The 26,061-nt window shown below is 34.7% G+C and overlaps 1 protein-coding gene and 1 pseudogene across 3 annotated transcripts in view; both read left to right on the plus strand.

The window, feature by feature from the left end:
- The window catches only part of Slc16a7 (solute carrier family 16 (monocarboxylate transporter), member 7), a 145,186-nt gene extending 135,489 nt beyond the window's left edge, over positions 1-9,697 (plus strand). For both annotated transcript variants that reach the window (XM_013021840.1, XM_013021848.1), the window contains 3 exons: positions 3,151-3,294; positions 6,525-7,337; positions 8,988-9,697. In XM_013021840.1, the coding sequence (XP_012877294.1) occupies positions 3,151-3,294; positions 6,525-7,337; positions 8,988-9,256 (1,226 nt within the window). In that variant the 3' untranslated portion in view covers positions 9,257-9,697. The remainder of the gene's footprint in view (positions 1-3,150; positions 3,295-6,524; positions 7,338-8,987) is intronic.
- Positions 9,698-18,603: 8,906 nt separating this feature from the next.
- LOC105987271 lies at positions 18,604-23,452 on the plus strand (annotated as a pseudogene). The gene is made up of 3 exons (XR_001175151.1): positions 18,604-18,659; positions 20,863-20,932; positions 22,733-23,452. The product of XR_001175151.1 is annotated as a cyclin-C pseudogene (transcript).
- Positions 23,453-26,061: the final 2,609 nt, after the last annotated feature.

Here is a 26,061-nt window from a genome sequence, read left to right on the forward strand (position 1 = left end):
ATTCAATTAAACTAAATTAAATTGAATGAGTTAAGTAATTTTGAGGAAAGGAACAGAGATAGAATACTATGAAACATCCACACCTAAATTTAATAATTAATCAAAGCAAATTTATTATGACTTTTTTCACTCAAAACGATTTTAATTTATCTATGTGTATTTAATGAGGATAGCAATTTCTTAAACTATATGTATATGTTATTATAACACTATGAATAATTTATCTTAATAGCTCTTCAAGGGAGAGTGCTCCATTAAGGGCAAAATTTTCTTTTCACCAACCTTGCACAACTCTTTTTGAGTTTTTTTTCAACCCATTGATTAGAGCTCTCTTTCAAATGGCCTTTCAGTGTATAATTATGTCCATTACTTCAAACACAAAATTTTGTATTCTGTTCTGGAGTGATAACTTTCTACCTTTCTAAAATTATGTTATTAATAGTTATGTTGCATGGAACAATATGAGCATCTTAGTGAATGAAACTCTATATGTGTTAAATACTATCCATGTAGATAATTCCCAAATGCACAGGATAGTATTTAATAAAATTTTAAGTTACATTATTAGGTAAAAACACACACACACACACATATTTTTTTTCCAGACCATTCTGGTCTGAGAATTGTGATCTCACCTGGCATTTATTTTCCTTGAAGTAATGTCTTTAGTTGCAGATGACATAGAATTTTAAGTTATGGAAAAAATATCAAAGCAACCATTGACACATTGATAGGGTATATAAAATAATGTGGGTTTTTTTTTTTTTTACTGAATCTCAGATAAGCTTAATTATTAAAATGTTGAGCTGCTATTTTTTTTTGGTTGGTCATGGGTCCTGAACTCTGGGCCTGGGTGCTGTCCCTCAGCTCTTCACCTCAAGTCTTGTGCTTTACCACTTGAGCCACTTCTGGCTTTTTCTGCTTATATGGTGCTGAGGAATCGAACCCAGGGCCTTATGTATGCAAGGCAAGCACTCTACCACTGAGCCACCTTCCAGCCCTTGAGCTGCTATTTTATGAAACTTCAAGACAGGAAATAATTCTGCTAAAGTAAGATGTAATGCTTTGTTATATAGAGAGATTAGTTTTGTGACACATAGTTTTGTTGGATTTAATGAAGTTTTGATGATTTTAATGATTTAGTCACTCCTGATTGTTTTTATAGTTGCACACAAACACATGCATTCACAAACACACACAGAAATACATACAGATTGGAAAATGATAGGCTAAATAAATTGGCTAAAGCATTTCTAAACTTCTTCTCATTCAGTATCTGACTCAGTCCTCAATATGTATCATTCACACACAAAATGTTGTCTTTGCCAGTGAGGTAACATGTCCTAAAAGAGATCCAATTTTACAATTTCACATTAACTACTCCACATATTCTATAATGTTTGATGTTGCTACTTTCTTGACTTTCCAGATCTGTCAACAGATTGTTTAGGTAAAAGTCAAAATTTATTTTCATATGTCTATTTCAAATGCTTTGTAAAATGATTGATTACCATTAGAAGGATTACTCATGGACCACACAAGTCATGGGAAAATATCTAAATTCAAGTATGCAAAAGCTATGATAGCTACCCTCATACCTATAACTGACATAAACAGATGTTGGGAAAGTCCGCCTAATGTAGAACATTGTTTTTCTAAAATAATTTGAAGTAAAAGCAGTGTCTTAGAATCTTTTCCATTAAAATTTGAATGGTGCCCCATGGATTCCACTCCCAGGTTACTCCAGCTGATCCAAAACTTTGGCAAAGTAGCAGGGTATAAAATTAACCCTCAAAAATCTATGGCTTTTCTGTATGCCAACAATGAGAAAAGCACGGCTGAAATCAGGAAAGCAATTCCATTCGTAATAGCCCCACAAAAAATAAAATATCTAGGAGTTAATTTAACTAAAGAAGTGAAGGACCTCTATGATGCAGACTTTAAAAACCTGAACAAGGAAATTAAAGCAGAACTAAGGAAGTGGAAAAACTTCACATGCTCCTGGATTGGGAGGATTAACAATGTGAAACTGGCAATACTGCCAAAGGCTATCTACAAATTCAACGCAATACTTATCAATATCCCAAAATAGAAGATGATGCTAAATGAAATGAACCCCAAGATAGGGACATAAGAGGTTTTGTCTTTGTTGCTGTTGTTTTTAATGTACTTATAATGTACTGGGTGATTTTTTTTGTTTCTTTTGTATGTTCTTCCCTCATGGTATAAGCCCTGTTTTCATTGTATTTGATCCAGTCCCCTGCATCTTGTATATACATTTTTCTAATTTGGGGAGGGGAAAGGAAATAACAAAATGCTGAAATAAGGATACAGGGTGAACCATTATAACAATGAGATGTACAAGACACTATGTTGAAAATGAACTTTAGAGCTTGGTGAGGGGAGAAGTTGGGGAGATGGGGAGGGAAGGTACAGTAGGGGGAAAAACAAAGGGGAAGTGCATTCATTACCTTGCTCATGTAACTGTAAGCCCTTTGTACAGTATTTTTACAATAAAAATATATATTAAATTTCAATGGTGATAATCATAACAAGCTATATATTAGAGACTTGTAGTTTATTATCTCATGTACATTCTTATATGATCAGAAATAACCAACAATTGGAAGGCAATTGGAAGGCCAGGGCAGAAGAATTTCTTAATGTCTCTGTCCAGACAACACAGTAGGACTCTGGCTGGCTCAAGAACTAAAACACAATAATAACCCAGCTTGTACTTCTAGCTGCTCAGGAGGCTATGATCTGAGAATTACAGTTCAAAGCCAGCCCAGGCAGGAAAGTCTGTGAGACTAATCTTTAATAAACAAAAAAAAGCTGGAAATAGAGCTGTGGCTCAAATGACAGAGTTCTAGCCTTGATCAAAATAGCTCAGTGGCAGCACTCAAGCCCTGAGTTCAAGCCCCAGCATCCACATAAAATAATGGTACTACTACTGCTACTACTATTACTACTAGTAATTATCAAACCAATTATAGTTAAGTATTGAAAAGTCCTCTTTATGTTCCATGTAAACTAATCTTTTCCTTTGATCATTGAAACATGATTTCTCAGCTTTCAAAATTAACACATATTGAGGATAAAGAAATGAACTGAAATGCAACTGAATATTTCTTAATATCTTCTCTTCAGGTCCCATCAGTAGTATTTTGGTGAATAAATATGGCAGCCGGCCAGTGGTGATAGTTGGAGGTTTATTATGCTGTTTGGGAATGGTGCTGGCTTCCTTCTGTAACAGTGTAATACAGCTTTACCTCACCGTGGGCTTCATCGGAGGTAAGCTATGTTTGGTGTTCAGCTGATTTTCTTTTCTTTTTTGTTGGTCATGGGACTTGAACTCAGGGCCTGGGTGCTATCCCCAAGCTTTACCACTCAGGGCTAGTGCTCTATCACTTTGAGCCACAGCTCTTCTTCCAGGTTTCAGATAGTTAATTGGAGACAAGAATCTCATGGACTTTCCTGCCTAGACTGGCTTGGAATAGCAATCCTCAGATCTCAGCCTCCTGAGTTGTTAGGATTACAGGCGAGAGCCAGTAGCACCTGGCTCAAGATCTTCTTAACACTTTTCTTAAAGTTCCCTAGAAAGAAAGAACAACAGATAAATTGTCTTGTTTGTATTTAAAAGCAGTGCTACTGTTAACTATTTTAAAATCTAGTACATATGAATATTATCTATGGCATAGCCAAACATTTCACTTCCAAGGTCAGATCAGATAATTATAGATTATCATATAAATAATGGAATGAAAACAGCTTTATTTTCATTTCTTCACTGTTTTGCCCTTCAAGCCAGTTGAAGTTGGATTGTGAACAGATTTCCTAATATGATTTCTTAAAAAGCAAACTCATTTTTCATTGTTTACCCTATTTCTGAGTGTCTGATTTAGCACCAATAATATATTTAAAATGGTATGAAAGAGGTATTTTCTAGATATGCTCCTTTAACTTCAACAACAACAACAACAACAAGAATATACTGTTCCTTGAAATAGAGCTTGTAAGCTTTGACCCGAGTTTTTCTTCAGTAAGGAAAACTTGATGAGGCTGTTTCTCACTGAACACAAGTATTCAAAATGATGTACTTCCACTTTATTTCCATTATCTCATGCACAGCAGTGATTCTCTCAAACACACCTAAAACTTGTACATTTTGAAAGCACTATTTTTATTTATGTGCACAGTAAAATCCCTTTTAAAAATTATATCTTCAAATTTTAAAGGAAAAAATTGGATTTTTGTACATTAAAGTAGTTTAATCTTGTCCCAATGTCCATGGATGAATAAATAGTAGTGTTTTTCCATTTGAAAGTTTCGATCACTCTATCTTTACATTCATTTGATGAGAGAGAAAAAAAAAGATGTATTAAGGTCAGCAGTAATCTGGAGAGAGGGGGGCATGCTTATTATCCAAACATCAGGAAGACTGTGACAGGAGAATTGGCATTTAAGGCCAAACTGGGCTTCAAAAATAGAAAAAAGATACATATCATCATAATAATGATAAAAAAGTCTTTCTCTTTATTCCCTAACTACATCTCTCTGCCTTTTGAGTATAGCAAGATACTTTTTGATGTTTATAAATGAAAATCTCGTCTAAGAAGGGTCTGAGTGGCAGGAAGGACCTTTGATTTTTTAAGCATTCCAACCACATTGAATTTGACTATAAAAACCAGAGCAAGATATAATAGAAGATGATTTTACTCTCTCAATACCAGAGGTATCAATAGAATTAATTCCACCTATAGTGTCATTCCTGTGGGTCTAAGAAAGGCTTGATACTTTTAGAGGAAAGAGCTGTATCAATCCAAGAGGGTTTTTGAAAATAGACTTAGCTGTCAAACCTGGCTCAGTGTATACTACCTGTGTGATCCTGGCTATGTTAGCATCCTTACACCTCTTGTCCCATTGTCTATGATTTAGGGCAAATGATAATTGCTCTCTTATGATGTTGAATGAGTAAAGTACAAAATGTTTTATCTAGCATTTTGCAGTTAATTTTTTTAAATTAGCAAACAGTAATCATAATGACACTTATATAACATCATGTCATTCTGGAACTCACTCCATTTCAGCAATGCACATTTTTGTTGGCAAGTGAACTGGAGCTGAGGAAATCTGAAGTGCAGGACAAATAAACACATGAGCCAGGGCAGAGTTGCAACCACTGATTTCAAGCATTACATTTATTTTACAAAGTCAGAAAGTGAAATAGATGGGAGCTCCTGCCAAATGAAAATGAAATGACCACAGATGGCACAAGACCCAAATTCCTAGGGTTAGCGTAGGGTAGGAGAGTAAAAGATAAAGATACAGATAGTTTCTGAAACATAATACTTGGGTGCTACCTTAGGGTCTTCCATTTACAAGCTACTTAACCAAAGGCTGGTCAGTTTTATTAACTAAGTGTTTTACATCTTGCAGGTATGTTGAGGTATGTTTTCAATTTCTCAGCTTGTAGAGACATTCTACTCATAAACAATGTTCATATGAAAGGGTTGGAGTAAGTATAAACTTGTATTCCCTAACACTTGAATACTTCACCACTTTGCAAAACTTTTTCAATGTAGGTAAATTAGTAAACCAATCATTCTTATGGCTCTATTCCCTGAAATAAGGCAGAATAATAACTAGGGTAAAAGTAAAAAAGAAGTGGCTGATATAAACCCAGTTTATGCACTTTTTAAAGGACTTTATTCATTACTATTGCTAAATAGTGATTTGGTGAAATGCAAGACGTAATTTGTGTCTCAAAGGCAAAACTCAACACTGTAAAATAATTCCTAAATAGTTGGAACTGTGGCTTATACAAACCATCCGGTTTAATCCCTGAAATGTATCTTGCAAGCAGTATTAAGAAACAAAATCTTATTTAATTAGCAAATGTGTGTATGTATACACATTGAATTTGGAATGTAAGGAATGCAAAGCAAGAAATTAATAGCACAAATTTATAATACTCTTATTAAAATTATTTTCATGATTTTTTGAGAGAAATATCTGTGGGACAATTCAAGATTGCTATAAATTACAATCATCTTGGTCTGGTCACGTTATATCAGCTGTGCAACTAAAAACATTTTTTTTCATTTTTGAATTTCATTGTTCTTGACAGAGAAGCAAAATTATATCATGAGTTTATTTTAATGAACTGACTCTATGAAGTTATCTATTATGAATTGGGATGATTTGTGAAAGTAATTGATTTTAATTAATAACTAATATTTTTATCCTCCTTTCATTCAATCCTATGGTTTTCTTTTATACATTGCTTTTATCCTTATACTTTAAATTGAAGAAATAAACAGCAGGCATATTGGGTGTCCAAGAAACCATTTTAGTGTTTTATAATTACATTTATACTTGGACCGTTTAATCCTTACTCCCGGTTACTGTCTTTGTGGCTTTCCCTTTCCACTTGAACAGACCCATTGAAGATTCGTGTCTTTTTGTGAATGGCGTAATATGTTTGTATTTCTTTTCTCTCCCTTTTGTCTTGTTCCTTTCAGGTTTAGGTTTAGCCTTCAACCTGCAACCGGCCTTGACAATAATTGGCAAATATTTCTATATGAAACGACCTATTGCAAATGGGCTGGCCATGGCCGGAAGTCCTGTTTTCTTAAGTACATTGGCTCCTTTCAATCAGTTCCTTTCTAATACTTACGGTTGGAAAGGCGGCTTCTTGATTTTAGCAGCTATATTTTTGCATGCCTGTGTGGCTGGGGCTCTCATGAGGCCTATTGGCCCCAAACAAACTAAGCCCCAAAATAAGACTGACATAAGCAAAGAAGATCCGAGTATGCAGAAGACCAAAACAAAGAAATCAGCAAGCGAAAAAATCAATAAATACTTAGACTTATCCCTGTTCAAGCACCGAGGATTTTTGATATATTTATCTGGAAATGTTATTATGTTTCTGGGATTTTTTGCTCCCGTTATCTTCTTGGCTCCCTATGCGAAAGACAGGGGAATAGATGAGTACTCAGCTGCATTTCTGCTGTCTGTGATGGCTTTTGTGGATATGTTTGCTCGTCCTCTTGGAGGGTTGATTGCAAACTCCAAATTGGTCCGACCCCGGATCCAGTACTTCTTAAGTTTAGCGGTCATGTTCAACGGCTTATGCCACCTCCTGTGCCCTCTGGCCCAGTCCTACACCACGCTAGTGCTCTATGCCGTGTTTTTTGGCTACGGATTTGGAAGTGTTAGTAGCGTTCTCTTTGAAACTCTCATGGACCTCGTGGGTGCGACCAAGTTTTCCAGTGCTGTGGGACTAACCACCATTATAGAATGTGGCCCAGTTCTGCTTGGCCCTCCTATTGCTGGTAAGAATATTTCTCAGAACGGAAAGCAACACCAAGATGCAACCATTCATTAACGGAGGCTCTCTTTACATTGAATCACGTGACCTGTGTAATCCTAATTACCTACAAGTCCGCAGAGCAGTTTAATTTCAGATTTAATCACTTATTTTAAAAATCACATACTTAGTCGATTTTAAGACTAATTTTTTTTATAGTCTGGTTCCATGTAATAAGAACTTTCGTTAATCTAGCTTGAGAATTTAGGTGAGATTTATAACTAGTAGCACAATTTTCAAGATCTTTATCCATCTCCATGGATAAAGAAGTGACACTGCATTTGTAAAGGGTGTGGAATCTTGTAGTCCACACTGGACTGTGCGCATTTACAAACAACTATTGTAGGAACAGAAATGTTCACTAACTTTAGAAAAACAAAAATGATGCAATATTGATTATGCTTATGTCTTGTGAAGTTAAACAAGCTTATTCTATCCTCTTCTAATTAACAATATTATTTAAATAGTAAGTGTTGTAAGCAGCTAAATTGAATATGAAGCAACTGACAACACTCTAGTCAGAATGCTAGAGGATCTTAACTAAAGACACGGACTTCCAAGCTCTACATTGGAGCCTCTTAGAATGCATTTGATAAGACATTTGCACACACTGTGTGTGTGTGCATCAAATTTTGCACATATAATTATTAAAATTAAGAAAAACTAAGTATTAGCTAGAAATGTTTATACACACATATATACAATGCATATATATATATATATATGTTTAGTAGTTGTACAAAGGGGTTTCAGTTTAACCTGGCAGTTTGTGAGTACAATGTATTTTGACAAACATCACCTGTTTCATCATTCTTCCCTATCTGTTCTAACCTCCATGCTATGGCACTAGGCTCTTTCTTAAATGGTCTCAATGGTTAAACAGAACAAACAGGTCTTTCCTGATGGTTTTGGCCTCAATACTATTGACATAGTAAAGCCTGTGATTTCCCAGAAAATGGCAGAGCACTTAACTAGGATGCTTGGTGAAGCCACTTTGCAGAGTAGTGAACAATAGTGTGATGCAGAGAGATCTCTATTATAGTAATAGACTCTGTCATGCACTGACTGTAACTATGGTCTGATGACTTCAAAATGGTGATAGATCATAAGGATCAAAGAGGTCTTATGACAAAGTGCTCAGCCAAGTGATAAATACTAGACATTCCGTCAACATTAAGCCATGTTAGGGACTATCTGAAAGCCTCTGAGACTTTCTTAAACAATGAATGCACTTGTTTCCTCTTTTTCGAAGAGAAAAAGCATAAGACAAAGGAATCTCAATAGCTATGCTGTAAATCTATCTCTATCTTTATGCATGGGTATGGAAACATAGCCCGTTCTTCTACTTATTTCTGAGGATATAAACACACAGATGCCCAGTTTCTTTTTGTACTGGGTGAGGGGTTATTTCTTAATAAACTGAATGTATTCATAATGCTACAGATGCCTTATATACCTTTACCAAACATCTATAGGTGACCTAGACTAGAATATTTTTCCTTGATCAATAGTAATTTGATATAAATATAAAATGTGCAATTTGGGGAAGGGTTTATATAAAAGCTTTATCATTTAGTAGCTGTACTATGTTAAAAGAGTATTCCTTGTCTCATAGGTAAGTTGGTGGATATAACTGGAGACTATAAATACATGTATATAGCCAGCGGTGCCATCGTGTTAATTGCAAGCTTATGGCTACTCATTGGCAATGCCATCAACTACAGACTTCTTGATAAGGAAAGGAAGAAGGAACTGGAAAGGAAGAAGACAAATACTCCTGAGTCCCGAGAGACTGAGCCCTTGAGCAAAGCTCCACAAGATGAAGTTACCGTCAAAATATCCAAACCAGGGAATGTTCTGCCAGAAAGAGAAACTAATATCTAATAAGAATCACCTCTCTGATTTTTCTGTTTATAGGAGTTTGTTTTTCTTTTTTAAACTATTGGAAAGATTTTTTTTGCATGTGTGGAAACAGGAGTCACAAGAACAGAATGACAACTATAAATTAAAAAAAATACTTGGGCAGTTCAGTTTTGAGATTATCTACACAAAGAATTCATGAAGTGCATCATTGCCATTCCTTGATGCACGATGTGGCAGTTAAAAGAAGAATTTGAACATCTTTCAGTAATTTCCATTGCTGGTTATAGAAAGATCTGGATCCAAAACTCCTGGGCAATTAGTTCAAATTAGGTTTAATCTCATATAATAAACCTCTTCACAGTTCAGTTTTTAGTTGACATAAAAAATGTGAAATAGAATTGAGAGGAATTATTTCTTTCATCACACACACACACACACGCACACGCACGCATGCACACACCCACCCCATTACAGAAATATGTGAACAGATCATTTGTAAAAATGAGATAAATGAATTAAAAAAAATTACCATTGTCATTTTCTAGGGGAAACAAAATCCAAGGATACAAAAGAAACACATTTGTATGCTGTTTTACAATGTGGATTTTAAAGATCTGCACATGAATTATAGCACAGTTGATTCTATAAAAAGAAAATTTGCATAAATAGGCGGGAGTAAAATAATAAGTAGATCCATTCCTGTACCATCATTTCTGAGCACTTTAAGACCCAATGGATCCACGCACACTATTTCCTTGAGTATCACCTTTAGTAGTCAGTGCTAGAGACCAGAACCAACCCCAAGTCGTCACTTACCTAATGTCACTTACCTAATGTGCTAATCAAATTAACAAGTCTGAATGACCTCTAGCATTGAACTATATCTACTGACTAGAAAAAAATATAGTGCTTAATCTAGAAAATAATAAAAAAATAGCCTTCTTTCTTTTTCTTTTAACCACTGTCTCTTTTAACTAGTCCTCAATCCAGATTCAATGTTGCACTGAAATACCAAGAGAATAAACTTGAATTATAGTAAAACAGGTATATAAATAGACCAAATCCTGTTTGTTCCCACACATAGCAGTGATGCAGTTACTGTTAAGAATAGTAATACATACAAGTTCAGCTGATAAAGGATGTTTTCTTTTTCTTTTTGAGCGAGCTTAGAGTTTGCTCAGCTTCCTTCCTCCCTTCCCTAGAAAGCAAAAACAGAAAACAAACTACAAGCAGGCCTTTTACTCAGCCACTGAAGATGCCTAGCCTTTCAGGAAGGGCAACATTTGAAAATTCTGCCCTCTACTGGCAATACTTCCCTCTGCCTGAGAGCATAGCCAGGCAACTGAAAAAGGCTTCTAGAAATTATGGCTGTTTGTGTGACTTGGCATGGATAGTAAGGAGCTTCAAATATGGCAACCCAGGATAATTTAGCAATTACTTATTTCTTAACTACATGAAACCATCTGGAAATTGGAATCCTTCGAATACTTGACTGGTCCTGGCTTTGAAAACTTATAAATACCATAAGAAAAATTACCAATATTTATACTTACGAATCCGAAGTTTAATATTATGATGAATAAAAAGCACCTAGTGCTTTCTGGAGTGATATTACTCTTACGATAGCCAACAAATTCTGCTGTTCATTTTTTTTCTTTTACAGTATAGTAGAAGCAGGAACTATTCTTATTTCTCATGAGATTGTACCTGGATACTAAACTTTTGCAATAGTTAACGTAAAGGATTTTATTTTGATTCACAAAAGTTATGCACTATCTATATTGCTGATATTTAAGAAGCAATATAAGATATATAACATTCATATAAAATACCAGTTTTTTTCATTTAACATTCGCTTATTTTGCGTATGAAAGGATGTTTGTATTTTTCAAATAATAAAATAAGATGTGCCAATATCATAAGTAAATGAATCAGGAAAAATAGGAGAGTATATAGTTGGGTTTTTTTTATTGTTTCATCCAGTCTTGAATTAGCTATTTTGTATGATTAGTGCTTTTTTATTCAGCTCTGACTAGACTTGTCATAAGAAAAGCAATGTTGTATACCATCCCTCCAATCATAATCATTTTTAAAAAATCCTTCACACAGAATACAGATAGTAAGCCCTAGAAGAAACAAAGAACAAAATAAAAGGTTTTAGGTGTAGGGCTGTAACCTGATCCTTTCCAAGCACTGCTAGTAGAGGACATGCCGCATGATGGATTCGACCTAGGGAGTAGTTAATGTACTTACTGAAGAATCAAGTCAAACAAATTTACAGTTGTTTTGCTGTTCTTTGGTTGCCTTATTAACTCTTCAATTCCAATGTGGACTCTATTAACTTGTTAGAAAAGGAGAATGCAGTTTCACAGCTAGGAATGTCAGCCACAGTCATACATGACAGTAGCCCAGCATGAAGTTACACACACACACACACACCACACACACACACACACACACACACACACACACACGTACGTATTAATTCCCACACACACATGATGAAAAATGCAGCCATACAGACTGGAAATAGCAACATAAATCAGGTTCAGATTTGCTCCAACACTATTATAAATTACTTCTTTATTCTTCTTACCCTTTGCACTTCAGGGAGGATTTGATGCTTTAAGGGAATCTTTCAAATACTGAGAAAAACATATTGACCTAGAACTTTTGTTATTGTATAGTCATATAAGTAAAAGGAGAAACATAGTTGTAGCGATGTCTGCGTAATTAGTGCTGAACATATGTTTTTTCTTAAAGCACACCAGATTTTAAACATTCAAAACACAAAGCCAAATCATACCATTAGAATTTCTAAGCCCCATTCTCCATTATGAAATTTCATGAAAGGAAATTTGTCGTAAAATGCCCAAATAATTCATAATCACTACCTAATTTACGTGTGCTGCTATTTGTGAGCACCCCAGATTTTTTCACTATTGAGCCTTAAATATTCCTTAACAATTTTTGAATAGAACATTGAGTATGGACTTGTCCTGGGCCATCCCCATTCTCTTTCTGGATCATTTTTGTGTCCAATCAGGAAGGGAGTCTGATGTGCTTCACATTATGCATAAAAATCTCAGACAAAATCATGTCACTCATATCTGACTTCCCTAGTTACAAGTTCCAGCAACTTTATGGTACATACTCAGGACCAATAAGTAAAACATTTAGCTTTGATTTGTTCAGATGTGCACCTTACAATTATTTTCAGCTCATCTTCCTCTGTGTAATACAACAATCAAGCATAACAAAGATCCGGGCATGATGGCTCATGATACGAAACTGCAGCACTCAGGGGCTCAAGAGGCTCCAGAGGCCCAGGGAGGCTCATGATTGTGAGTGCCACACTATGTTAGGCTACTTAGTGAGACACTATTTAAGAGATTGGAGGGTGGAGAGGGAGAGAAAGAAAGAGACAGGGAGGGAGAAATGTTATACAGAGGTTATAAAATTGTGGAAATAATTGATCAACCAGTTGAAATTTACTTCAAACATCTTCAAAAATACCCTCTCATCCTTAGAATATTTCAGACCATTAGTAAAATAAAATAAAAATGATCCATATTAGGCTTTAAATGAATGGAAGAAAGGGATGAAAAGGGGAGACTATTATTTCTTTATCATGAATGTTGTTTACATCATATCTTTTAGAATTCAAGCCAAAGCTGAGGTGAAAGTTATTAATGATGTAAGGAAGGAGGAAAACAGAAATCTGCTGTACTAAGATGCTCAGAAAATCCCCATACAGTACAAAATAGAGTGGGCCTGAAGCAAAATTTTAACTCAGGTTTATCTAAAAGTGGGAACGACCTCCCCATACACATGCAAGAGCCCCAAGTTGATAAAAATAGAGATACTAACCTGTAAACACTACATGATAAATAGATTAGATTTAACTGAAATTTGTGTTATGATTTTAGTATATTTTAGAGACTGCATTTGCTATAAATGAAATTAAGTTTAAATTATCTGCATTTGTGGTGAATGTAAATTATCCCAAATAATACTAGTTATTAACTAGTCATAATTGCTTTAATAAAACTTTCTTATTATCAAAATAATGATACATTTATGTGACACATGCATAAACACACTTGCCCTAAATTTGGATTAAAAGGAAAGTGTTATTCTAAGAGAGTCCTATATTGATTATTTATAATTGTACAAAAATAAGAACTAGAGACTGTAATACATTAGATGTAGAAATTCAGGCACCATCCCACTTTTTTGCTTATCCCATGCTACCATAAAATATTTTTTGAGATTTAAAATTGTTTACCTCATCAAATACCCATGCATAATTTTATTTAATCAGTACAGTTTTCCCATAATTCTCATATTTCAAGTTTCTCTGAACATCTATATTGTTCTTTAAGTTTTTTAAATCCATTATCGCTTTTGTCTAGACATTTGAAGTCTTTAAAATGTACTTTCCTTATCTCTGTTGAAGAGGTGCACCGTTTTCTTGATCCATGATATGTCTGGTCTTAATTTTTTGTATTCTATAACAAAGGCTTTAGTAAAGCCAACCATATGTAATTTTAACCATGACTACTTATTACAAATACTGGAACTTCTGAAATTACAATAAGCTTCCTAGATAGGGAGATGTTTATATGCTAAAAGAGTTTTACGTCAGCGTAAATTTTCCTTGTGCAAGAGAAATTGAATGTGAGTCTAAGGAATCTGAAAAAGCCAACACTCTGCTTGTGGCACTTACTTATGCTGAATGTTTCTAGTATTCTTAAGGTGCCTAACAATGTTGAGAAATGGAGTTTGCAATATTACCATTGGCCATTGTCATATATGTTCAATGTCTCATGACATCTCAGACATATAATGCCCAGTAAATTTCTCTCACTACAGTAGTCTTCAACCCATCATTAAAACTGTTCATATGAAAGACTAAAACTTTGACTTCTCTCACTCATTAAAAAAAAGGATTTTTTTAAAAATCATCAACATATTTGAAAATCTAAAAATGCACTTAGGCTCTGAGTCCCAATTATCACTAGTTGATTACAATGCTTTTATAATCAAAGTCATATCTTTGTTGATATAATTAAAAGATGAACTTTTCTGAATTCATATCTTTTTTATGGTTCTGATTTTTTTGTTCATTCACAATCAAAATTAGTTCTTCACAAGGTAGTCTTTTTCATCACTTTATGGAAAGATGGCAAATAACTTACTAATTTTTAGTATTATGAAAGACAATTTAAAAGAGTTTCTTCTATAACAGCAAAATTAAGCAGATATGGCAGTGAGCCCTGTTCTCCCTGCACTAGGGGAGCTGGGGATGATTTCCAGGTGTGCCTAGGTTACCTTGTGAGTACAAGTCCAGCCTGTACTACATAGTGGGGTGCTGTCTCACTAAATCAAATATTGCCTTTTGTTGAGTGCATGGATAGTTTTAGGCCCAGTGCTTCTTCCTCCCCCAACTCTGGCTGCCTTGTCTTCCCTCCTTCCCTTTTTGGCTACAATTATTAAAAAAATTGTGTTCATTTCATTTTTCCCCTTAAGAATATTTTCATGTAATTATGGAGAATTTTAATGTAGAATTTATCAGTCTTTGAGGTTATAGCTGCACTTTGATTTTTAGCATGATATCAACATTTTTTTCCAGTCATCTCACATAGTTGTTATGTGAGCAATATTCAAGAGTAATTCAGTAGGCCAATAGTCATTGATCGCAAATTTATTAACATTAAAGGAAGTATTTTTTCTTCACTTGATCAAGCAATTTTTTTGTTTCGTTGTGTTACTTCAATTTGACAAAATAAGCTAGAAAATCTCTGCATGAAAATCACTGAGAGAACACTCTAGGAAAGCATTCTATGTTGGTGAAAAGTTCTTTTTTAGGACGAAAGAATGTGATTTTTATCTCATAGGTTCAGGATGGAATTTTAAAACATACTTATGACTGAGACTTTCATTGTGTCTTGTTTTGGGCTATTACTGTTGTTTTACTTAGCATTGCTTTTATATTTCCATGTGACCGTAAAATGAGTTTTTTGCTGGAGATGTGGCTAGGTGGTAGAGTGCCTACCTAGCAAGCATGAGGCCTTGAATTGAAACCCCACTACTACTAAAATAGATATTTTGCTAGATCTAGTTTATATATGACTTGTTCATTACTGTAATGCAAAGATTTCTGACAGGGTATTTAATTGATTTTTTCTTCTTCTATTTCTTTCTAAGTAAAGTATGATTATTTCTGGATTCTGTGAGACATAAGCCATGTGAATTAGAATGTTGATGTTCTGAGCATTAGACACCATTATATATAGATTCATACTGTATTGTTTGATATATTCATGTATGAAAATATTTAATTAATTCATTGTATTTTCTCAACCCTCTAAGCTATATTTTGTTAAATAGCCAAGTTTTCTCACTGTTAGATCAGACCAGATTAAGGGCTTTGCCTAAACATGTCAGTCCTCTGAGTAAATGCAGGGTTGCAAACAGAAGCCAGCTCTTTCTGACTACTAATATGCTCTTATGCTGTTTTCCTGCTTAAGCTACCCTGTTGGTAGTGCTTATCAAACAGTGATTAAAATGTCTTCCTAGAACCACATATGGAATAATGGCATATCCCTTATACTCTAAGAGTGTTCTCTAATCATGCTTTGCAAAAATCACATTTCTAGACTTGATTTGAAAATCATTTTCTGATTCCTAGTGCAGTGTGCAAATAAGGGGCCATAACTATTAGACTAAATTATTTTGCACACATTGTAGTATTTTCAAAGTCAATAATATCCAATCTATTTCTGTGTTAATAGAAATGTGTCAGTATTCCATCAATTGCTTTTCTGTGTACACCGATGCTTTATTTTGAAAGCTGTGTTCATTTCTTAAAGTAAAAACAAAATGTGAGGAATCATTGCCATGGTCTGACTTGAGAATATCTCTTCCTGTAAGAGTTTGAAGGTGTGTTGCCCCTGAACAGGGCCCTACATAGTTCCACTACAATGTGTACTTACTTTGATAGTGAAATAAAGAGAAAGATAATTTTGGAGGATGCTGGAGGGATGGTCCAGTCAGTTTATTTTATAGGACCTAAATCATGGTTCTACTATGTCATTCTTTCAAAAAGTAACACAAGTTATGAAATAATCCATTTAAATGCCTGTCAGAGTCTGCAAATAGAGAACTGTTGTGTTTGCCTTCTAACAGATGAATGTATTTACAGTGTTTGTGACTAGATCTTGACATATTTATTTATGGAATTTTTTTAATACGAAGCAGTTCTGCACTTAGTATATAAGATGTGTAACAAAGTAACCAAAAATGAAAAATAGGTGTCATTTTTCACACAAATACGTATTTCCAGTTAACTAAGTATTATGTGGATGTATTTAAATCAGGAATATATTGTGTTCTTGATCAATGCAATTGTTCCTGATTCCTTTTTTCAGCAAATATGTCTAAGTACTGCTTCATTGGCTGCTGCTTGCCTTTCAGTACTACGGTGATGTTCTGTGGCAAAATGCTCTAGAAAGATATATACTGTTGTCCCTGAGTGTCACTACAGAGCTGATTTGAAAACGTGCTGAATTCTTCTGTGGCAATATGTATTTTGCCTGCAAATTTTGGGTATATTTTCCAGTTCATCTCTTGCTTCTTAGACTGTGAGCTCCTTGTAGAAAAGGACTTAACTTAATGTTAGAATAACAACTTCAATGCCTTGCAAAGTTCCAGGCATAGAATACTTTCTTATTGAAATGAATTTATGAATTTGCACGATGAAGAGAATGCTAGAGCATTCAGTCTGGGTGTGTACTAGAGGAATTCACTGGCTTATATTAAAGGTAAAATATAGAAACATCCGCAGATACTCCATCTTGAAGAAATCATTTTTTTAATTTTCTTGAACATTCTATGCAAATGCTGAAAAATGCAGCAGCTAAACGTAATGGTACATATCAATTTTCTTTACCAAAATCAGAAATGCTCTATTTAGGCTTCCTGGAAATGTTGACAATCACTTTAATGACTAATGGTGCTACTTATTTTCCAGCATTTACTTTGATCATAAATGCTCCTATCTGCTAAGGTGGTCTTATTTGTTGTTGTTGTCGTCGTCGTTGTGGAGGAGGGATTGTGAACAGTGCAATAAAATTAGAACTTTCTTTTGACTGAATTATGCAACTTAACATTATTTGTATTCCTTAATATTATGCTATTACTATATTTTACTTAATATTCCTTACTGCTCACTAATTTTTATTGCAAGCCTGTGCTGTTTCTTAGAAAGAACATGCATATATATATTTCTATAATATGTAATAAAAACCTGTATGGCTTATTAAAATTAAAATTAAGATGATAAATAAATGTTCATGTTAAACTTTCAAAATGAAATCTTTAGTGCCTTTTTTTTCCTGGGGCCTGTCAAATGCAGCGATATTTATTCCATGCTAATCAAATTATAACAGCCTATACCAGCCTACATATTAAGAGCCCTCCTTCTGTCTGAACGTATATAATGATTAATGTCAATAGAAACACGAATGTCAATGTGAAATATATATCCATATATTGCATATATATATAACCATTCTAACAGCTGACCTGAATGTGTATGGTTTATTTATGTTCATGATTATAAACTTAAATGGATTTACCCAGATTCAACCAGCACTGTTCAAAGGGAGGACATTAACTGAAATGCAGAAGTTCTTCCAAGCATTCCTCCCAAACTATTCTCCTGCTCTCAATTTGCTTTTAAAACTAACTTTTCTTTTTGAGCATAATTAGGTTAATAGTAAAATGGAATGGAAGAAATGGGATTACTCTATACCACCCGGCCCTTCCTTTGCCCAGCCTGTCTGTGCTCAACATCTCCCCAAAAGACAGTATAGTTCTCATAATTAATTAGTCTTTCTTGACACACCATTATGTGCAGATCACAGTTGTTAAATTAGTGTCCACTCTTGGTGCTGAGAATGCTCTGGTTTGGTATGAACGCATACTGGTGCAGATACCAGGATAGCATGATAAAGAGTGAAAGTTTCACTGCTCTAAATGTACTCTATGTTCCCTCTATTACTCTCCTAAGACCTTTAACCCTAGCAACACTGGTCATTTCACTATCATCATAAATTGGTCATTTCAGCATATCATATAGTTAGAATTGTAGCCTTTTCAACAGGCTTTTTTACACTTGGTAATATCCATTTTATTTTCTTTCATATATTTTATTCATATATTGTCATGGCTCCATAGTTTAGCATTGAGTTAATAGTCTATTGTCTGGATGTATCAGTTTATTGACTCATTAAAGGACACACTGGCCTCATCCAATTTTTGACAGTTATTAATAAGGATGCAGTAAACATTTTGGTGTAAACATGAATGACCAACTCTTTGGTGTAAATATGGATGGATGTAACTGTTGGACCGTAAGGTAAGTGTATGTTAAGTTTCTTTGTAAGATGCCTCCAAACTTCCAAAGTGATGTGCCATTTTAAATTTCCACTGTGAGAGGATCAGAGTTCTTATTGCTCCTTACCAGCATCTGATGGTGTCAGTGTTCTAGGTTTTGGCTACTTACTATATGTATAGTTCTCTTACTGCTATTTTTATCCTCATGTTGGTGATGGCATAAAATGTAGAATATCTGTTCACATACTTATTTGATATGTTTCTTACTGAGGCATCATCCAATGGTAATGTTTTAAAATAATTCTTAAGTAGTTGAACAAAGGGATTACAATTCAACATGTTAGTTTATAAGCATAATGCATCTTGCCTAATGTCACCCCTTTTATGGTTCCTCCCCATCTCTCTCAAATCCACCTACCCCCTTAAGTTTTCTAGTTACATATATATATATATATGTGTATATATATATATACATATATATATATGTGTGTATATATATATATGTATATATATGTATAGCTACACACATATATACATTGGATATTATGACTGTATTCTCCCACTTTTCCTCTTTCCACTCATCTAATCCCTCCCTTAGATCTCAGTCCACTTGACATTCCAAGCGCCAGCTTCCTGGTATTCATTAAGTTAGCTGTGCAATGTAGTCACTCCACTGGAATCTTCACCTGAATACAACATACTTGAGTTCCTATGTTTGTTTTATATGCATATGGCACTCTATATATTCACATATGTATTTCTAATTTAGAGCTAACTTCCACATATAAAAGAAAATGTGTCTTTTGTCTTTCTGAGCCTGTTTTACTACACTTCACAAAATTGATTTTTAATTGGTTGGTTGTTTCCTTCAAAAATGTAAATTTTTAATATATTTTTGGATCACAGTCCTTTATCAGGTTTGTCCTTTGCAAATATTTAATTCCATTTTTTTCTACTAGTTTGTGATTCTTAATTTTATTCTCTTGACATCACTTTTTTAAGATGAGGAAGAACCAATTCAGTTTGTCGATGTTTTTCTTTTCAGAGACTATGTCTCTGGTATTATTTTTAAGACATTACCACACTCTTAATTCATGTAGACTTTCTCTGAGTCTTCTAGAAATGTTTGTAAATCTTCTCTTTCACAGGTGATGGACAAATCATTTTTATTTGAGGGAAGAGGGGCATAGAAACATTGGGGAAGTATTTCACCAAAGTACTTAATTATAAGGTTTAGAACATTTGCTTTTGATTTATATATTCTATTTCATCTCTTTTAAAAGTTCCTTGGTGACAAGCATCATAATTTTATTGTATTTCTCAACACTGAACATGTATTAGAAGCCTATGCATCTATTTATATTGAGTATTTTTGACTCTTGCAAAATATTTGGAAAAACTTGGAATTTAGTTTAGAATACTGCAGTACAATTTTACCAGACTATTACTTTATTCAGTTAGTAATATATTTCAGAAAAATATTTACAAAAGAGAAAATCTTGATTCCAACTATAGCTTGTAAGTATATACTCTTATTTTTATTTTTTATTGTGAAAATACTGTACAGAAGGGTTACAATTACATCAGCAAGGTAATGAGTACTTTTCTTATCAAGCATTGTTGCCTCCACCTTTGTTTCCCCTTCCCATCCCTTCCCATCTTCTCCCCTCTCACCCCCTCTCCCCCACGCCAAAGTTGTAAAGTTCATTTTCGACAACATCTTGTACATCTCATTGGTGCAATGGGTCCACCTGTATCCTATTTAAGCAATTTGGTTTTTCCTATCCCCTCCACAAATTATACCAACATTAAATACAGTGAAAATAGGGGTTATGCAGTGGGGGAGGGACATACAAAGCAACAAAGAAATCATCTTATAAATCTGTTAGAAACAATAACAAGAAAGAAAAAACATTCAGCATTATTTACCATAGCTAAGATATGGAACCAACCCAGATACCCACTCAGTAGATGAATGGATCAAGAAAATGTGGTATATATATACAATGGAATTCTATGTCTCCATCAGAAAGAACGACATTGTCCCATTTGTTAGGAATTGGAAAGAATTGGAAAAAAATATATTAAGTGAAGTAAGCCAGACTCAAAGAAACATAGGTCCCATGGTTTCCCTTATTTGCAATAACTAGTATATGTCTGAGGCAAGCAGAAACGGTCAGATAAGTTGATGTTAGGTGAAATACTGTTTTATTTTTATCTGACAGATACCACACCTACACTGACTATATAAAAGGATCTTCTCAGAACTGGCATAAGTGCAGCTTGCTGCACAGGGTTCAAATTAAAATGTCATTAGAACTGACCTTTTCTCCATTGCTTGATTTCTTCTATATTGATTAAATTCTGTGGCATCTTGTAGTTGTAAAATGTTTCCCAGTTATTTTTAGTCTTACATATTCAGAAATTAAGACCTTGAAAAAATATTAAGTGAAATAATCCAGACCTAAAGTAACATAGGTCCCATAATTTCCCTTATTTTCAATAACTAGTATATGTCTAGGATAATCTTACTAGACAAGCAGAAAAGGTCAGAAGATATGTACAGGGCTGAGAATGTAGCCTAGTGGTAGAGTGCTTGCTTAGCTTGCATGAAGCTCTGGGTTCAATTCCTCAGTACCGCATACACAGAAAAAGCTGGAGGTGGTGCTGCAGCTCAAGTAGTAGAGTGCTAGCCTTGAGCAAGAAAGAAGCTAGGGACAGTGCCTAGGACTAGCAAAAAAGAAAAAAGAAAATACCGTTATGTGCATATGACCATATAAGATGAGGCTAAGGGAAATGAACCTCAAGACCCACACAAGAGGTTTTTTCTTTGTCACTGTTGTTTTTAATACTATGATATTTTGTTTCTTTTGTGTGTTCTTCCCCCATGGTATAAACCCTGTTGTCACTGTATTTGATTCTGGTGCCCTGCATCTTGTATATACAGTTTTCTAATTTGGGGAGGGGAAGGGAAATAACAAAATACTGAAACAAGGATAAAGGTTGACCCATTGTAACAATGTGTGGTACAATTATGTTGAAAAGGAACTTTTCAACTTGCTAGGCAGGGCGGAGGGGCGTGGCTGGTGAGGGCAGGGGGGAGGGAGGAATTGAGGAGGTGGAGAATGAAGGGATAGTAGGGGAAAAACAAAGGAGGGGTAACAATGCTCAATAGGAAATGTACTCATTACCTTACTTATGTAATTGTAACCACTCTGTACAGTATCTTTACAATTAAAAATATTTTTAAAAACAGTCCTTCCTTATAAGTCCTTGGATTCTCTCCAATGGGATAAATTTGAGTCAAATAGTCATTTTTCCCACTAAACCTTGGGTCTAAGGCAATCCAGGATTTTGGTCAGATTGGATCTCACATGCAGTATGAGATTGGCCTCTCAATGTGAAGAGCAATGTGCTAGAAATCAAGTTTGCTCATTCTCGAAATGTAAACCAATGTCATTTCCTATTTCAAGATATTATTGAATATGAAATATAATGAGTCACGTACTGGTGGCTGAAACCTGTAATTCCAGCCACTCTAGAGGATGAGATGTAAGGATTGAGCTTAAAAACCAGCACAGGCAGATAAATCTGAGAAGCTCTTATCTCCAAATATCAAGCAAAAAAGCCAGAAGTGAAGATGTGACTCACCTAGCAGAGCATCAGCCTTTAGTGAAAAAGCCAATAATGTTTGTCCGAGTACCAGCACAAAATTCAAAAAGAAGCAAAACTCAACTAGCTATCACAATATCATATTTGATATTGTATTTTATTTTTCAAGCTTAATTACAAGAAAACTATTTAAAATTGTTTCCCATATTTTTCTCTTCACAAAATTTGTTTTAGTTCTAAAATATAGTCAATCCAGAGCTGCTATTTTCAAACAGTAGAAAATTTGACACTCTGGTAAATTAAAATATAATTACAAGATGTTAATCATTTGATCGTTATTACCAGAACACAAAACACATACATTTATATTTTCACATGGGGACAAGAGTTGACTCATTAAATGTTGTCTCTGATTTTTCATAACACATTACATAGAAGATGCAGAGTGAGAAATTTTAAGCCCTTTTGGTGCTCCTTCAATAGATCTTGTATTGGAAGTTACAACTAGTTTTTACAAATGTTATCCAAGCATTAGGTGAACATCTTAAATTAAGACAACAAGTTATTGCTACTGCTACCATTTATTTCAAGAGATTCTATGCCAGGTATTCTCTGAAAAGTATAGATCCTGTATTAATGGCTCCTACATGTGTTTTTTTGTCATCCAAAGTAGAGGAATTTGGAGTGGTTTCTAATACGAGGTTGATTGCTGCTGCTACTTCTGTATTGAAAACTAGATTTTCATATGCCTTCCCAAAGGAATTCCCCTATAAGATGAATCATATATTAGAATGTGAATTCTATCTACTAGAACTAATGGATTGTTGCTTGATATTGTATCATCCTTACAGACCTTTGCTCCAGTATGTGCAGGACATGGACCAAGAAGACACGTTGCTTCCCCTTGCATGGAGAATAGTGAATGATACCTACAGAACCGATCTTTGCCTACTGTATCTTCCTTTCATGATAGCTCTAGCTTGCCTACGTGTGGCCTGTGTTGAACAGCAGAAAGATGCCAGACAGTGGTTTGCTGAACTTTCTGTGGACATGGAGAAGATTTTGGAAATAATCAGGGTTATTTTAAAACTGTATGAGCAGTGGAAGAATTTCGATGACAAAAAAGAAATGGCTACTATTCTTAGTAAGATGCCGAAACCAAAACCACCTCCAAACAGAAATCCCCAGAGTGATCTCCACTAGTGGCAGGGCCTGGAGCTACAAGACGATGGTGGAGAAGAGAAGGCAATAATCCTATTGCCACAGTCACTGGTACTTTCAGCTTTAGGAAATTACCGTGTTTTTCTGATTTAAAGATTTGCTGTAATTACATATGATTTTATTATGCCATTAGACAACAGTTTTGTTTGTATGCTTGCTTTTTTGGAAGAACACTTTTGGTTTCCCTAAATAGTAGAAATAGAATTTTATATGTTAAGATTTAATTTTATAGGAAATTTGTTCAGAAAAAAGGTGTAATCTCTATGTTGAGTGATACCTGTAGTAATAATGAAACCCCATACACTAATTTAAACTTTTTGAGTGTAAATGGACACTAACTTTTAGACTGCTTGTTGTGTGTTAGGGCAAAAAGTTACAGAAGAATAAAAGCATAAAACCAAAAAGAAGAAGAAGAAGAAGAAGAAGATGCAGAGTGAGGAACAAGAAGGTATCCACACCTATCAATAATAATGCAATTTGTAGCAAGTGCTATATATGGGTGTGTGAATATATATGTGTGTGCATATATCTATACATTTCCTACATTTGAAATTCTTATTGATTGTATTAACTGTTCAATATGCCCATTGTAAATAGTTGAATCCCAGTTAATCCAGTTTAAGAGGGAGAAATGCTCTCCAGCAGCCACTAGAAAACTTTGTAAAAAGGAAAGATGGAGCAATGTTCACGACATCAAGTCCTCTCTGACATATTGAAACATAATATCTACAATTTTTCATCTCTTCTCCATATGCAACATCATAGAGACAGGGACAGAGAAACCGAGAGAAGAAACAGGGAGAGAGAGAAAAACAGAGACACATACACATAGACTGGAGTTATAGCACTGAGCTTAACAACAGAAAACCAAGGTATTCTCTCATGCTCTGGGCACGTGTGGACACCATGGCTCCAGGTTTAACAAACAGATGTGTGTTTATAATATTACATATAATATATATCTTGGGGAAGTGATTATCCTCTCATGGAACATTACTGTCTCTCCCCCACCTCCGTTAACCCCCCTCCTCTTCCTTTCCCCCCCTCCCCGCCACGTCATCAGTCCCTTAAAGGCAGTTCATGGATTACAATTTTTCTACTTTGTGTTAGGGACTGAGCTCTATTATTAGTAGTGGGGAGGAGAATTTCTGGCATTGTGCACCACTATATGCAAGTTAGTTAAAGTTAATTAATTGTCTATTTTTGCTTCCCTGTGGGCCAGAAATGCACGCAAGCTTTGGAGTTAATGAGGTCAAGGCTTAAGGGGGAATGAACCAGGGGAAACACACACTAGAATCTTTGGGATCCAAATTAATTTCAAATTGTGTTTTCAAAATTGTCAGTCCTTTAGTATGCATTTAATTACTTGCAGTGGTTTTTTTTTTACAATTTCAAATTCCATTAAATGAGAGCTTAATGTTTTTATGCTTATTAAAAGTGACCACAGGTTTGTAAAGACTCAGAAAAATCAGTATAACAGGTTGTTTTGTTGACAAAACATCAATTCTGAAATTGATCCCAAAGCAATGCTTCAAAACCAATTTGCCAAATATTAGCAAATGAACAAGAATTTACTTTCCATGTAGTGCCACTGCATACCAAGGGATTACTAAATAAATCCTTTGGATATTTGTTGATGAACTCTAATTTCTAATTGAACTTTGGGTAACATCTCCAGTCTCTGTTTTCCTTAACACTTAATTACTGAGAGAGATGGAATGCATAGTATTAGTGATATTTCCAACAGATAGGATTCTCAAATGGTTTTATTCCAGTGTTCTTTTGGTGTATCCTATTTCTTCTTTGTGAAATTTCCCGTTTTGCCCAGTTAATTTTTTACAATTAGTATGCATTATAATTGCTATATTTTAATTTATTAGACTCCTTTATTAAAACAATAAACTAAGGAAATTACATCAGCAAGAAAATTCATATCCAGAATTATCTAACAAAGTTCTAAGCATACACTATTTACTGGGACTGACCGTATATGAAATGGAGACTCACAACCTTTATGAGAATTTCTAAGGCACCTGTTAATTATGCAATATTTAAAGGAGAATAAAAATATGAATACTATAGAGTATCACATATTTGATTGGAAATAAGACAGCGCTGTTCACACATAGATCCTCATGAAGGGGGTCCTACCTCATTTCTTGTGCCTCTCTGATGCTTTAATGTTTTTTTTTTCCTCTCCAATTCTCTCCCCATACCCACCATGCTCACCTTGGAACTTCAGAGAGGTCTTGTGACAAAAGCCAGTGCCGCCTTTCAGATAAATAGCACTTTGTTACTGTGAGTGGATGGCACCCAATCATCCTGAGATAGTACTCAAATATCAACCGAAGCATGTCTCCAACGGAGACCTCTAATTACACATACCTCTCGCATCTGTCCCCAAGAATTCCCATATTTAAACTAATGTTTAATTCAGTACTCAGAAGAAAATTTTGCAGTCACTGAATCTTTTGTCTTGCTGTTGTGATTCGTTTCTCTACTGTTGACCAATGTTTATGTCTATAATCAGCAAACAGAAAAGGGTGGCCAAGCCTAGTCCAATTGGAACTTGACAATTGGAACTTTTGGTT

Source organism: Dipodomys ordii, unplaced genomic scaffold (genome assembly GCF_000151885.1).
Source record: "Dipodomys ordii isolate 6190 unplaced genomic scaffold, Dord_2.0 Scaffold3, whole genome shotgun sequence".
In the NCBI taxonomy this organism is placed as follows: Eukaryota; Metazoa; Chordata; class Mammalia; order Rodentia; family Heteromyidae; genus Dipodomys; species Dipodomys ordii.